The 15248-nt window shown below is 45.8% G+C and overlaps 1 protein-coding gene across 4 annotated transcripts in view; it reads left to right on the top strand.

Moving 5' to 3' along the window:
* The first annotated feature begins 7637 nt into the window (after nt 1-7637).
* LOC106612991 (golgin subfamily A member 7B) overlaps nt 7638-15248 on the top strand; it is a 41255-nt gene continuing 33644 nt past the window's right edge. For 3 of the 4 annotated variants that reach the window (XM_014214806.2, XM_014214796.2, XM_014214779.2), the window contains exon 1: nt 7641-7763. In XM_014214806.2, coding sequence (XP_014070281.1) covers nt 7752-7763 — 12 coding nt within the window. In that variant the 5' untranslated portion in view covers nt 7641-7751. Of the gene's footprint in view, nt 7764-15248 lie in introns of all 4 variants that reach the window. The other variant, XM_014214788.2, reaches the window with a different exon arrangement.

Raw genomic sequence — 15248 nt, 5'->3', positions numbered from 1 at the left:
GACGACTGCTGCTCATCGAATGATTAACAGTTTATAATTGCGTGATTAAATGAATCAGGCAATTATTCCCTCATTAACCTAGGGCACCATGGGAAAATTTGTTTTATTGAGTTTCTACTTCCCAAATTAACTCAAAGAATATCAGAATATCGATTTTACAACAGTTGCTAATTAATCAATTTCCTCTATAGTCTCATTCTGAACGTCGCATAATCCGGGAATCTGCACAAATCCGAGTTCCACCAATGAGTTCGTACCACACCAATTTTAGTCGAGTATTTATTTACTAGAAAGCTAAAATTATAATATAAGATACACATACACAAAAACACATTCTAGGCTATTGGTTAGAACTTAGTACAACGGGCCAACACATTCTGGCTCGTGGGGATTTAAAAGAGAGAGAAAAAGAGAAAGTACACGAGAGAAATATACATTTGGGTGCATTTGTCAGCTATGCTTATTTTAACCCTAGCCTTGCCACAAACTGCCGCTCTTATGGGGCAGAATATAATGATGTAATTACATGTTGAAGGTCTCCGATGGGAGTCTCCGCGTGGACCGTTTAGGCTTCTCAATGACGCACTTCTCTGGTGCAACTCTTTGGTTGTCCTCACGATGTCAGTGTCCTTTTGGCTTAGTGGTCTGATCCCTCGCCCTTGTTCTGAAAGGGGTCTTCTGAGGACAGCCAGCCCTTTAGCTCAGTGCTCACAGCGTAGGAATGAAAACAGTGTAGATACCACGATTTGATGGGGAGTGGAGACTGAGTGGTCCGGCTTGAATTCACCCGCTTAGACGCAGCTACTCATCCGTAGCATGGGTAGAAAAGGGTTCCTTTCTCTTCAACCTTGTGTTGCGTTTTGGGTTCGTTGACTACTCAGACTTTGGCTGCAGCTCGGGTCATTTAGTCTGATATGTTAATTCTTAAATCACATGTCTTATACCCTCGGGTCAGAAGTGGGCGTAACCGCAATTCTCTGGGCGTAACAAGTTACGAGGCAAGGTCTGGATTTTACTCAGATCCAATTTAGACAACTAACTTCACATTTCATCTTTACCAAAATATTCTCTTTGATTTGGACATTTTCCCCCCAACGTACAATGTATAAACATCAAGCACATATTAGGAAAACTCTTAGTTACAATGTTTTCGTTATAACGTCGTCCTTTGACTTTTAATAACATAACAAAACTGACATTAATTTTCATTTTCCATCTATCTTCATTACCACCATTGTGGCTGACGAAACCCCTTGTCTCAAATTCCATTTATTGCATGTTAATGTTCTCCATAGTGAGAGGACAAAGGAATTTGGTCTCCTGCCTGTAACGGCTGTCTTCAGAAATGAACCAAGGCGCAGCAGGTATGTGAATACTCATCTTTAATTACCCAACAAAAGGAGTGAAGCATCCACAGGAAACAATAAACACGACAGCAGCAACAGTTTGCAGGCTAAAGAAACGCAGTGCAAAACAACCACCCACAACCCCAAAGAAAAACACACACACCTATATAGGACTTCCAATCAAAGGCAACTCAACACACCTGCCTTCAATTGGAAGTCCCAATCAACAACACAAACATTTAACAAACACAAACCACCTGCCACATCCTGACCAAGACTAACACAATTACGCCCTCTGCTGGTCAGGACGTGACAGTACCCCCCCCCCCTAAAAAAAGAACACACAAGAAAATCCCCAAATACCCCAACAAAAATTAGCACCTAAACAATAAGGGAGGGAAGGGGGGGTGGCTGCCGTCACCGACGGCACTGTGCTACACCCTCCCTCCCCAACCCACCTATCCTGGAGGTGGCTCAGGTGCAGGATGTGGACCTCGCTCCACCTTCGGCGTCGCCCACTTTGGTGGCGCCGATAGCTGCGCCGGGCAGACGGGCCACTCGGGCTGACCCTGGCAGACGGACCACTCGGGCTGGGTCGGAAGACATGCGGGCCACTCGGGCTGGGTCGGAAGACATGCGGGCCACTCGGGCTGGGCCGGAGGGCAGGAGGGCCACTCGGGCTGGGCCGGAGGGCAGGAGGGCCACTCGGGCTGGGCCGGAGGGCAGGAGGGCCACTCGGGCTGGGCCGGAGGGCAGGAGGGCCACTCGGGCTGGGCCGGAAGGCAGGAGGGCCACTCGGGCTGGGCCGGAAGGCAGGAGGGCCACTCGGGCTGGGCCGGAAGGCAGGAGGGCCACTCGGGCTGGGACGGAAGGCAGGAGGGCCACTCGGGCTGGGACGGAAGGCAGGAGGGCCACTCGGGCTGGACCGGAGGGCAGGAGGGCCACTCGGGCTGGACCGGAGGGCAGGAGGGCCACTCGGGCTGGGCCGGAGGGCAGGAGGGCCACTCGGGCTGGGCCGGAGGGCAGGAGGGCCACTCGGGCTGAGCCGGAGGGCAGTCTGGCCACTCTGGCAGCTCCGGGCAGTCTGGCCACTCTGGCAGCTCCGGGCAGTCTGGCCACTCTGGCAGCTCCGGGCAGTCTGGCCACTCTGGCAGCTCCGGGCAGTCTGGCCACTCTGGCAGCTCCGGGCAGTCTGGCCACTCTGGCAGCTCCGGGCAGTCTGGCAGCTCCGGGCAGTCTGGCCACTCTGGCAGCTCCGGGCAGTCTGGCCACTCTGGCAGCTCCGGGCAGTCTGGCCACTCTGGCAGCTCCGGGCAGTCTGGCCACTCTGGCAGCTCCGGGCAGTCTGGCCACTCTGGCAGCTCCGGGCAGTCTGGCCACTCTGGCAGAACCGGGCAGTCTGGCCACTCTGGCAGAACCGTGCAGTCTGGCCACTCTGGCAGCTTCTGACTAGCGGGCAGCTCTGGCGACTTACGACTGGCGGGCAGCTCCGGACCGAAAGGGCGCACTGGTGGTCTTGAATGTAGGGTTGGCATCACCCCTTCCGGCTCGATGCTCACCTTGCCCTGGCACCTGCGGGGCGCTGGTACTGGGTGAACTGGGCTGTGCGTCCGTATAGGCGAGATGGTGCATACCTCAGCGTAACATGGCGCCCTCCACCTCATACGCACCTCCCTGTAGTCACGGGTAGCTGGCTTACGGCTCTTCCCTGGCCTGGCCAAGCTACCCGTGTGCCCCCCAAAATGTTTTTATTGGGGGTGCCTCTCGGGTTTCCTAGCCAACCGTGTTCGAGCATAACGTTCCCGTTGGTTCCTCTGTCCAGCTGCCTCCACTCTCCCGAGTGCCTCCACCTGTTCCCATGGGAGGCAATCCCTTCCGGCCAGGATCTCTTCCCAGGTGTAGGCTCCCTTGCCGTCCAGGACGTCCATTCCTCCCTTTTCTTCTCCTGTGGCTTCCTCCTCTTCTGCTGCTTGGTCCTGGTTTGGTGGATGGTTCTGTAACGGCTGTCTTCAGAAATGAACCAAGGCGCAGCAGGTATGTGAATACTCATCTTTAATTACCCAACAAAAGGAGTGAAGCATCCACAGGAAACAATAAACACGACAGCAGCAACAGTTTGCAGGCTAAAGAAACGCAGTGCAAAACAACCACCCACAACCCCAAAGAAAAACACACACACCTATATAGGACTTCCAATCAAAGGCAACTCAACACACCTGCCTTCAATTGGAAGTCCCAATCAACAACACAAACATTTAACAAACACAAACCACCTGCCACATCCTGACCAAGACTAACACAATTACGCCCTCTGCTGGTCAGGACGTGACACTGCCTTAGATTTACAATGAGCGTGAGGTGTCATAAACCCCCGCCCCCCCCATCTTCCTATCCCTTGAGATCCAACCTTCTTCTCTGGTGGGGGTGAAATCTCTCTGCAGGATTGTGGTCATTGGTAACCTGAGCCGATCAGGACAGTCATGACATCATGATTGTCTTAACTCGCCACCACATTGTGCTGTCAAATGTCAGAATATCAGTCTTCAACCGCTTGGCTGCTAGTATCATCATTTTGAGTCAGTTCATTAGAGTTAGCCAACTTTTGGCTAGCTCTAATGGTACATAAACTGGTGAAAACTAGCTAAGTTATTTTACTTTTGTTGAAACGGGACAAAAAGGCTACAAAACATGTCCATACACACAACAGCTGTTAAATACTGCTGTCTGACAGATAGCTAAAGGCTAGAGCTGAACTGGCTGTGGTAGCTACTAACTAGCTTGCTAGTTAATTCTCTTCAGACAGAATTTCAGTTGAGAGGGGATAAAACATTAGCCAATGTTACATGTCACTTACACTACTAGCTCAGCACTGGGAATAAATACAATTGTTCTGTTAAGTCAAACAGCAGTTACATTGACAACTACTTCAGTCAAATAAAGAGTAGCCAGTTTCTGCTCTGGTTGCTTTTCAATGTTGACACGTCATTCAGGAGAGGTAGGACAGAGCCTGTTTAGCATTGATATGTCACATGTCAATGTGCAAACAATGTAAAAAATAAAATAAAATTGTTAATAAAGCTGCATACAAACATGGCCTCTTTTTCCTTTCTTAAGGCAGCTCCAAAATGCAGGTGTTTAAGCCTAGTTCAGTGTTTTCTGTGGTGGAGGGGAAGCCAGCAGAATATACAGAGCGTAGGGGTTGGTAACCTTCTCTAGTTGCGCCGTGATTGGCTCAGTGTTCTGTCACTCATGGGGACACTACGTCACTGCAAAATCTACAGGGAGAGCTAGCCCCCTTGGGTGCTGCCATAGATTTACATTAGAAGTGCCTATTCAAGAAGGCTCAATTTTATCTGTGGCCAATGACCTTATGTTAAATCACGCAATATCTACCATAGCTTTGACTGGACTGATCATGTCAACATCATACGTTCCAAATCTTAGCTAGCAAGCTAAACAAGCGGTCATCCTCGTGCATCAAGTCGGCAAACTACTGGCAAAACCTTTTCAATCCTTGTCATATGAAGATAAATGACAGATAAAACGTATCGGAAATTGGACAAACATTAACCAAGTTGGAAATCTCAAATTCAGCAATGAGTGCTAAGGCCCCACTGCAGCACAAGGTTTGATCCCAGGCTGTGTCACAGCCGGCTGTGACCAGGAGACCCATCAGGCGGCGCACAATTGGCCCATCAGCGTCCGGTTTAGGGGAGGGTTTGGCCTTGTCTCATCGTGTTCTAGCGACTTCTTGGAAGCTGACTTCGGTCCTTGGTTCGACAGTGTTTCCTCTGACACATTGGTGCGGCTTGGCTCCCGACCTTCACTGAGTCCGTAGGGGAGTTGCAGCGATGAGACAAGATCATAACTACCAATTGGATATCACAAAAAAGGGGGAAATGCCAAGGGCCAGAAAAGTTTGAATTCATTGGCCATGCTGTCAATCCAGCATGACTTCTGCCGCGTTCAAAACAACTAGAAATTCAGAACTGGGAAATCTCAGATTTCTGTGAGTTCAAGACAACTGGGGACTCGGATAAAACTAGCTCTGACTGGGAAAATATGGAAAAGAATTTTGAATGGTCATTCAACTCGGAATTCCAAGTCGGATTTCGGCCCTCTTTCTAGAGCCCACAAGAAGGACCGCCGCGCCACCTTCCTGTTCAAGGGAGCACAGCGCAACAAGGTGAGTCCAAAAATGTCTTGTATGCTGCTGCATAAATTGTAATATGCCAGGGAGATATGTATACTGTAGCAAAGAAAGTAATACTACGTGTATGTTGTGTAGTAAGCTGTTCGTAGCCTTGGCCTAATGTTCTGACCTGGTGGTGCACATGTAGCCTATAGCCTGTTTTAGAGAAATATCATTGAATATTGTAAGAGCTTTCATTGTCTGCTTATTTTCCCCCTTTATTTATCCTACGGTTCTGACTCGGTATACAGGGAGAATACTGTAAGAATGGCCCTTGTTCGGAATTCTGTCGCTGTACATTTCAAAAGTGCTGAACAAATATTTATATTGACTACGTCCGTCCTAGTTCGCTCATTAATGTCTTAATCCAAAATACGGATTGCCTCATCCTCTCGTCGTCCCCTTATGCCATAGTTTGTGCATCTCAATTATCAGTAGAAACCACATTGTTTAAGCAAGTCATATCAGGCATGTTTTTTTTTAAAGGCAGTAAATGAAGCTGAATGAACTGTTTCACTGCCAGACAAGGCTCTACTGATAGCCAGGTGTAGCAGTGCTAAGGATTCACTACATGGTGCTGAAAAGAAAGTTCTGCTGTTTGGACAGCTTTATGTAGGCCCTAACAGTTTATATGTGTTTACATCGCTGTTAGTGAGCGTTCCTCCTTTACCAAGATAGTCCATCCACCTTGCAGGTGTGGCATATCATGAAGCTGATTTAACAGCATGATCATTACAAAGGTGCACCTTGTGCTGGGGACAATAAAAGGATACTCTGAAATGTGCAGTTTTGTCACACAACACAAAACCACAGATTTCTCAAGTTTTGAGGGAGTGTGGAATTGGCATGCTGACTGCAGGAATGTCCACCAGAGCTGTTGCCAGAGAATGTAATGTTCATTTCCCTACCATAAGCTGCCGCCAACGTCGTTTTAGAGAATTTGTCAGTACGTCCAACCGGCCTCACAACCACAGACCTCATGTAACCACGCCAGCCCAGGACCTCCACATCTGGCTTCTTCACCTGCGGGATCATCTGAGACCAGCCACCCGGACAGCTGATGAAACTGTCGGTTTGCACAACCAAATAATTTCTCAACAGACTGTCAAACCGTCTCAGGGAAGCTCAACTACGTGCTCATCATCCTCACCAGGGTCTTGACCTGACTGCAGTTCGGCAAATGCTCACCTTTGATGGCCAGTGGCACACTGGAGAAGTGTGCTCTTCACAGATGAATCGCAGTTTCAGCATGCATAGCGTTGTGTGGGCAAGCGGTTTGCTGATTTTAAAGGTTGTGAACAGAATGCCCATGGTGGCAGTGGGGTTATGGTATGAGCAGGCAAAAGCTACGGACAACTAACACAAATGCATTTTATCGATGGCAATTTGAATGCACAGAGGTACCGTGATGAGATCCTGAGGCCCATTGTCATGCCATTCATCCACCGCCATCACCTCATGTTTCAGCATGATAATGCACAGCCCCATGTCACATAGATCTGTACACAACTCCTGGAAGCTGAAAATGTCCCAGTTCTTCCATGGCCTGCATACTCACCAGACATGTCATCCTTTGAGCATGTTTGGGAAGCTCTGGATCGACGTGTAGGACAGCAACTTCACACAGCCATTGAAGAGGAGTGGGAGTACATTCCACAGGCCACAATCAACAGTCTGATTAACTCTATGGGAAGGAGATGTGTCACGCTGCATGAGGCAAATGAAGGCCCTACTTTTTTCTAAATGTATTTTTGACAACAGACGCATATCTGTATTCACAGTCATGTGAACTTCATAGATTAGGGACCAACGAAATTATTTCAACTGACTGATTTCCTTATGAATTGTCACTCAGTAAAATCTTTGAAATTGTTGTATGTTGCATTTATATTTTTATTCAGTGTATGTTTACACAGCAGCATACCTTTGAAGACTCCTGTCCTCCAGTTTACTATCTAAGAACTTGTCTTCTTTCTTTTCCATCCATATAATTATAAACTAGCCTAGTCTGTAATTACCAACCTCCCCCTCACCCCAGAGCATCTGTCTCTCTCTCGCTCACATACATACAGTCATTGCTCCCCCCCTCCCCACACACACGCTCGAGCCTGGCAAGTGCATCCCCCCGAAGCTCGAGCTACGCTGTCCCACGAGCAGACGATTTCAGCACCTATTTCAGCACAGGACAGAATCCTGCACCGTCTCATGGCAACATGGCGACTGAGGTAAGACTTTAGGCTAATTTAACATCTTATTCGTTGTTGTGTAGAATAATACTCAGTGGAAATGTATACATTTTTTTTCCTTGTGAGAAAAAGATCATGGTAGGTTGAATTTGTAGCGATATGCAGTCTATCCTCGCTGTGCCTTTGATTCAACCGATGAGAAACGGGCTGTTGGAATGAACGACGGACAGCTGGTTTATTGTATCATTCCGTGGCGGGAGGCCCGTTTTAACACGACCGAAAACGGGGTTCAAGAGCAAGGAGGCAGTCCTGTAAGCAAACTGCATCAAACATCATATTTTACCGATCGACCAAATATAATGGTGGCTTTCTCATCCACACACATACCGGTAGCACAGCCTACAGTATGTTCTGAATGTCACAAAAAGAGTCACTGGCAATTCCGGTATCCACGAAGCATAGATAACGTTACTGAACAAAAATATAAATACAACCATTTCAACGATTTTAGTGAGTTACACTTCATCTAATGAAATCAGTCAGTTGAAATAAATTAATTAGGCCCTAATATATAGATTTCACATGGCTGGGCAGGGGCACAGCCATGGTGGGCCTGGGATGGCATAGGCCCACCCACTGAGGAGCCAGGCCTAGCCAATCAGCATTTGATTTTCCCCACAATAGGGCTTTATTTCAGACATAAATACTCATCAGTTTCATTAGCTGTCTGGGAAGCTGGTCTCAGACGATCCCGCAGGTGAAGAAGCCGGATGTGGAGGTCCTGGGCTGGCTTGGTTACACGTGGTCTGTGGTTGTGAGGCCAGTTGGACGTACTGACAAGTTCTCTAAAACAACATTATGGTAAAGAAATTAACATTAAATTCTCTGGCAACAGCTCTGGTGGACAGTCCTGCAGTCAGCATGCCAATTGCACGCTCCCTCAAAACTTGAGACATCAGTGGCGTTGTGTGACAAAACTGAACATTTTAAAGTGGCCTTTTATTGTCCCCGGCACAAGATGCACCTGTGTAATGATCATTCTGTTAAATCAGCTTCTTGATATGCCACACTTGTCAGGTGGATGGATTGTCTTGACAAAAGAGAAATGCTCACTAATAAGAATGTAAACAAATTTGTGCACAACATTTGAGAGAAATAAGCTTTTTGTCATATGGAACATTTCTGGGATTTTTTTTTCCGCTCATGAAGCATGGGACCAACACGTTTTATATTTTGCATTTTATTTTTGTTTGGTAATAATATATGCATCTTACTCTAGAATGTGAGTCAGTCCAATTTGGTTGGGGGTGCGCACCTAGTGGTTACTCCACTGTATCATGATCAGCACCATGGACAGCGGCAGAGCTGTGTGTGTACGTGTGTGTGGTCATATTTCTCATCACACATTCTTTGGGAATTTCAATACATTGCAATGCAGAGCTGGCTGAATTCTAAATTAGATTCAGTGGATTGTTAGAGATGCAGAGACGTTTGCATCTGACTGTCACCTTGCTGTGCCTCCAACAAGTACAGTAGCAGTCATGGTCACTGTACTAACAAGATGTCAACAAGGATATATGACAATCACTGTTTCCATATAGCATCCATCAGGACAGGGTTTGAGAACTGCATGGTTTCCAATTGTAGGGGAGTTGGTTAAGTTAAGTATACTCACCTGATGAGTAACCTTGCCAAAGATCTGAAGACTTGTGATGCCTTGCCTTTTGCTCAGTGGGCTTACACTGAGATGCTAATCTGTGTTCGACACCAGGTTGGTCACACATAGCAACTAAATATGATTTCAACGTTCATTTCCAAGTAATCTGTACAGGATTGTAACGGCCTATGTTCCGTAGCCTGAATGTGCTGTGATGCTGTTTCATCTAACTAACAACAACACACACACATGCACACACATGCTTGCACGCTCGATCACGAACAGCTTCCTCTAACAGCATCAACGTGTGTGTGTGTGTGTGTGTGTGTGTGTGTGTGTGTGTGTGTGTGTGTGTGTGTGTGGGAGAGAGAGACTGTGTGTGACGGAGAGAGAGACTGTGTGTGACGGAGAGAGAGACTGTGTGTGACGGAGAGAGAGACTGTGTGTGTCTGTTATAGCAGGTTGTAATGCTTAGCAATGCTAGGGCCAGCAGGGCTGATGTCACTGTGGGACAGGGTGACTGGCATGGTTGTAACTATTCATTTATGTTACAAGGTGAAGTACTGTCCAGTGATTTCTGTACACAAAGCACATGTTCCTTCTCAGTGTGGTTCTGTGGCTCAGTTGATAAGGTCACGGCACTAGTCACGTCGTGGGTTCAATTCCAAGAAGGGTACATGATACAAACAGTACCAGTCGAAAGTTTGGACACGCCTACTCATTCAAGGGTTTTTCTTTATTTTGACTATTTTCTACATTGTAGAATAACAGTGAAGACATCAAAACTATGAAATAACATATGGAATCATGTAATAATCAAAAAAGTGTTAACCAATGTAATAACCAAATAATCATATATTTTATATTTGAGATTCTTCAAAGTAGCCACCCTTAGACTTGATGACAGCATTGCACACTCTTGGCATTCTCTCAAACAGCTTCACCTGGAATCCTTTTCCAACAGTCTTGAAGGAGTTCCCACATATGCTGAGCACTTGTTGGCTGCTTTTTCTTCACTCTGCGGTCCAACTCATCCCAAACCATCTCAATTGGGTTGAGGTCGGGTGATCGTGGAGGCCAGGTTATCTGATGCAGCACACCATCACTCTCTTGGTCAAATAGCCCTTACACAGCCTGGAGGTGTGTTGGGTAATTGTCCTGTTGAAAAACAAATGATAGTCCCACTAAGCGCAAACCAGATGGGATGGCGTATCGCTGCAGAATGCTGTGGTAGCCATGCTCGTTAAGTGTGCCTTGAATTCTAAATAAAACAGACAGTGTAACCAGCAAAGCACCATCACACCACCTCCTCCATTCTTCACGGTGGGAACCACACATGCGGAGATCATCCGTTCACCTACTCTGTGTCTCACAGCTACACAGCGGTTGGAACCAAAAATCTCAAATTTGGTCTAATGTCCATTGCTTGTGTTTCTTGGCCCAAGCAAGTCTCTTCTTATTATTGGTGTCCTTTAGTAGTGGTTTCTTTGCAGCAATTTGACCATGAAGGCCTGATTCACAGTCTCCTCTGAACAGTTGATGTTGAGGTGTGTCTGTTACTTGAACTCTGTGAAGCATTTATTTGGGCTGCAATTTCTGAGGCTGGTAACTTATCCTCTGCAGCAAAGGTAACACTGGGTCTTCCTGTCCTGTGGCGGTCCTCATGAGAGCCAGTTTAATCATAGCGCTTGATGGTTTTTGCGACTGCACTTGAAGAAACTTTCAAAGTTCTTGACATTTTCTGTATTGACTGGCCTTCATGTCTTAAAGTCATGAGGGACTTTCATTTCTCTTTGCTTATTTGAGCTGTTCTTGCTATAATATGGACTTGGTCTTTTACCAAATAGGGCTATCTTCTGTATACCCCCCTACCTTGTCACAACACAACTGATTGGCTCAAACGCATTAAGAAGGAAAGAAATTCCACAAATTAACTTTTAACAAGTCACACCTGTTAATTGAAATGCATTCCAGGTGACTACCTCATGAAGCTGGTTGAGAGAATGCCAAGAGTGTGCAAAGCTGTCATCAAAGCAAAGGGTGGCTACTTTGAAGAATCTCTAATATAAAATATATTTTGATTTGATGTCTTCACTATTATTCTACAATGTAGAAAATAGTAAAAATAAAGGAAAACCTTTGAATTAGTAGGTGTCCAAACTTTTAACTGGTATTGTACTTACCAGTACGTGGGTTAGCTGAGTGGCATATTTTATTATTATATTATCCTGTTAGACAAATCATTGTTTAGAAAATGCATTAAAGCAGTAACATGCCACTTAGTAAACACTTTTGTCCAAACAGTACAGTAAGTGTTTGCATTTTTAGTGTAATTCTTGCAGGTTTTTAACCCTCCATTTTTGAGTTCCTACCGCCATGCTCTAACCAACAAATCCACATGCACATAGAAGTGCGTGGATAAACTCACACCAACATGATTGTTTTTACTGCAACGCAGGAAACAAACATGTTGTTGGGCCTTTTGACCAAGATGGTTCTGGCGTTTTGACCAGTGAAGAGCTTAGACTGCGACTCATATGGCACGGTATTCCCTACTTATTCCCTACTTTTGAACAGAGCCCTATGGCACTAAGGAATAGGTTGCCATTTTGGACACAGGCTTAGTGTCCTTGGGTGTTGTTCTGACTCCTCTATCCTCTATAGATGGGTGGGGCTCAGAGCTGTCACAGTCTACTGTACTGTATGTCTGTGAGGCCTCAGCTCAGCCTAGTGACTCAGTGTTTCGCCTCAGGGAATCACACTGTCTGGTCTGGCCCGCTGGGTGTGTGTGTGTGTGTGTGTGTGTGTGTGTGTGTGTGTGGCATGATGTGTCAAGGTCTTTGCTGTCTTTAATGAGCACAATTGTTGCCCTTGTCAGACTGTGTGTGTGTGTGGTGTGTGTGTTCTCTCAGACCCACTAGTTAGTGGAGCACAGTTTGTGTAGTCTGTGTGTGAGAGTGGGTGCATGTGTGTCTGACCATGTGTAGCTGTAAGTAAGGCAGTGGAGCTAAGCGCTGAGCTGTCAGATTGATCTTTTGTGTTTCCAGGCCTTGGAGTCGATGGCAGAGCTGTGCTGATTTTCTCTGGTGGTCTGCCAGCAGTCTTCTCCAAGTTCCATCAATCATGCGCATGCACACACGCAAGTACACACACACACACACACACACACACACACACACACACACACACACACACACACACACACACACACACATGTCCAAAGCCCATCAATTATCCATGACATATTTAATGTGAACAGGCTGCTGCAGTTTGTTACCATCAGCCACTGGAGTCTCAAATGAACAGCACATTTTACACACACACACACACACACACACACACACACACACAGTCTCATATAGGCCTGAGTCAGTGGCCTAGAACAATGTTTCCTAAATGTTGAGTCAAGACTAAATGCTGAGTTGTTTCCTATTAGACCACAACTGAAGACTAGTTTGATTAAATAGAACTCTGAGATAAAATTACAATGGCTGTTCTGTGGTCATAATAATAATATCTTGTTTGTTATATCTTGCAATTTGACAAGAATTGCAGGGTACTACATCCAGAGGAAAACGGTCATACCAAGCTGGTTGTTGAGAAGGAAAGGGTGCCTTCTGTACAAGGTCCTTGTATGCTGACTGTCAGGGAATATTTCACACACAGTGTGTGTGGGGGGGCTTGTATACCCTGCTGACAGTGTCCACACCATGTCTGAGGCACACTGTCACACTGATGAACTGAAGAGAGGACCACAGTACTACACAGGCGAGAGAGAGAGACAGACAGACAGACCGAGTGAGAGGAAGAGAGACCCAGACAGACAGACATAGACTGAAGTAGATAGAGAGCTTACAGAGAGGAAGAAAGAGGAGAGATGGAGGTGGGGCCAATGAAAAGGGATGAAAGGAGAGAAGCATGGGGGGAGAGAGCGAGCCATACAGTGAGACAGAAAACAGAAGCGATGTGTAATGATCTAGTAATTGTTCTCTCCAATCAGTCCCCTCTAAGGAATAATGTAATTTGTGTGTGTGTGTGTATGACCGTGCATGTGTGAATATGTGCAGAGTTACTGTTGTGTAACTAGCCTGTTTTTTTTCATTTGTAGCATTTTAACAAGAAAAGAAAAGTATTGCACATTTGTTTTTTTCTGTAAGTAACCTGTGTTGTTGTTTCCAAGCAGCCTGTTCCTCTTGAATGATACAGTAGGGCAAAATGTTGATTTCTGCCTAAATAGACATACCCAAACATAATTATATAAGGGCACAAGGCGAGACTCAAATGCAGACTCAGGAGGCAGATGGATGAGCTCCGATATTTATTACACCAAAAGGGGTAGGTAAAAGGCAGGTCGGGGACAGGCGAGAATTCATAAACCAGGTCAGAGTCAAAACAGTACCAGGGGATAGGCAGGCTCGAGGTCAGAACAGGCAGAGTGGTCAGGCAGGCGGATTCGGCGTCAGGACATGCAAGGGTCAAAACCAGGAGGGCTAGGAAAAAACAGAGACTGGGAAAAATAGGAGCTAGGAGAAACACAGAGAGACAGGAAACAGGGATAAATACACTGGGGACTAATGGGGAAACAGGAGACACCTGCAGGTGGGTGGAGACAATCACCAAGACAGGTGAAACAGATCAGGGTGTGACAAATGATGCTTTCTAAATATAGTAACAATAAAATTATAAATGACTTACTATAAGATTTCACATTTTTTAGAACTAAAATAAATAGGATTATCCTCAGTGACAGTACAATATTGACACCATTTCATATAACTTACAACAGAGAATTTTCTCCTAAGCATCCACTGAGCGGTGCAGAGACACCATTCAATGTGTGCAGACTCGTTACAACTTCAGCTTTAAGCACAAGGTGATTTTGTCTGTCTGTGACCAAGAGAAAATGGTCTTGTTTAAATTCAATGAAATTATGTATGTTTGCATGTTGAGAGCTCTAGATCCGGCTGAGAATATCACAGGCTGGACTGTCACTGTTTTTATGCCATCACACAGGCAGGGCTGAGTCGCTCAGAGGAAGACCAAATCGATTATTTGTCTGGATATGCAAATGTGGGTCTGAAACCTGACACTTCAAGTCAGCTCCGCTGAGAGAGTGGGAGCGGAGAGCAGAAAGATGGGGCTTTCTGGCACTATAAGTGACGGGATCCTACAACATTCACAGCTTTGTACACCAGAATGTCAGTCCAGAAACGCTCAGAGGTTTTTAAGACAAGTGTTGTGCATACAGTAACTTCTATTAGAAATTGGCTAAGGAAGAATCTCAGCCAATGAGAAGATCAGAACCTTATTCTGTGTTCATTATGAGTGAATGCATGTCTTTATACATTGAAGTAAATCAATTGGAACGGTACATGGATTCCTATTATCAACAGGGGTCACACTAGAATTCAGAAATCAGCATTTTAAACCGTTTCACCGGCATTTTTTATTGAAAGTCAAGTGTTTTTTTTTATAATTCAATAGAGGGATCAGGGGTATGCAACTATAGTTTACCGTCACAAAAAATACATTAGTGCAACACATTCGGCAGAAAATAGCTTAGTTTTCATCAGATGACAACAGAAGTGCAACGCTATTAGGCTGGCAGCCACACAAGCTTACAAAGAAGTATGGCCATCATATTTCGAACGTTTATCATAGAAAGAATGTAGCCAGCTACACTATATACTCAAAAGAATGTGGACACCCCTTTAAATTAGTGGATTCGGCTATTTCAGCCACAACCATTGATGATGGGTGTATAAACTCGAGCACACAGCCATGCAATCTCCATAGACAAACATTGGCAGTAGAATGGCCTGACTGAAGCGCTCAGTGACTTTCAACATGGCACTGTCATAGGATGC

The sequence above is a fragment of the Salmo salar genome, chromosome ssa01 (genome assembly GCF_905237065.1).
Source record: "Salmo salar chromosome ssa01, Ssal_v3.1, whole genome shotgun sequence".
NCBI lineage: Eukaryota > Metazoa > Chordata > Actinopteri > Salmoniformes > Salmonidae > Salmo > Salmo salar.
This window is presented reverse-complemented; position numbering and strand designations above follow the sequence as displayed.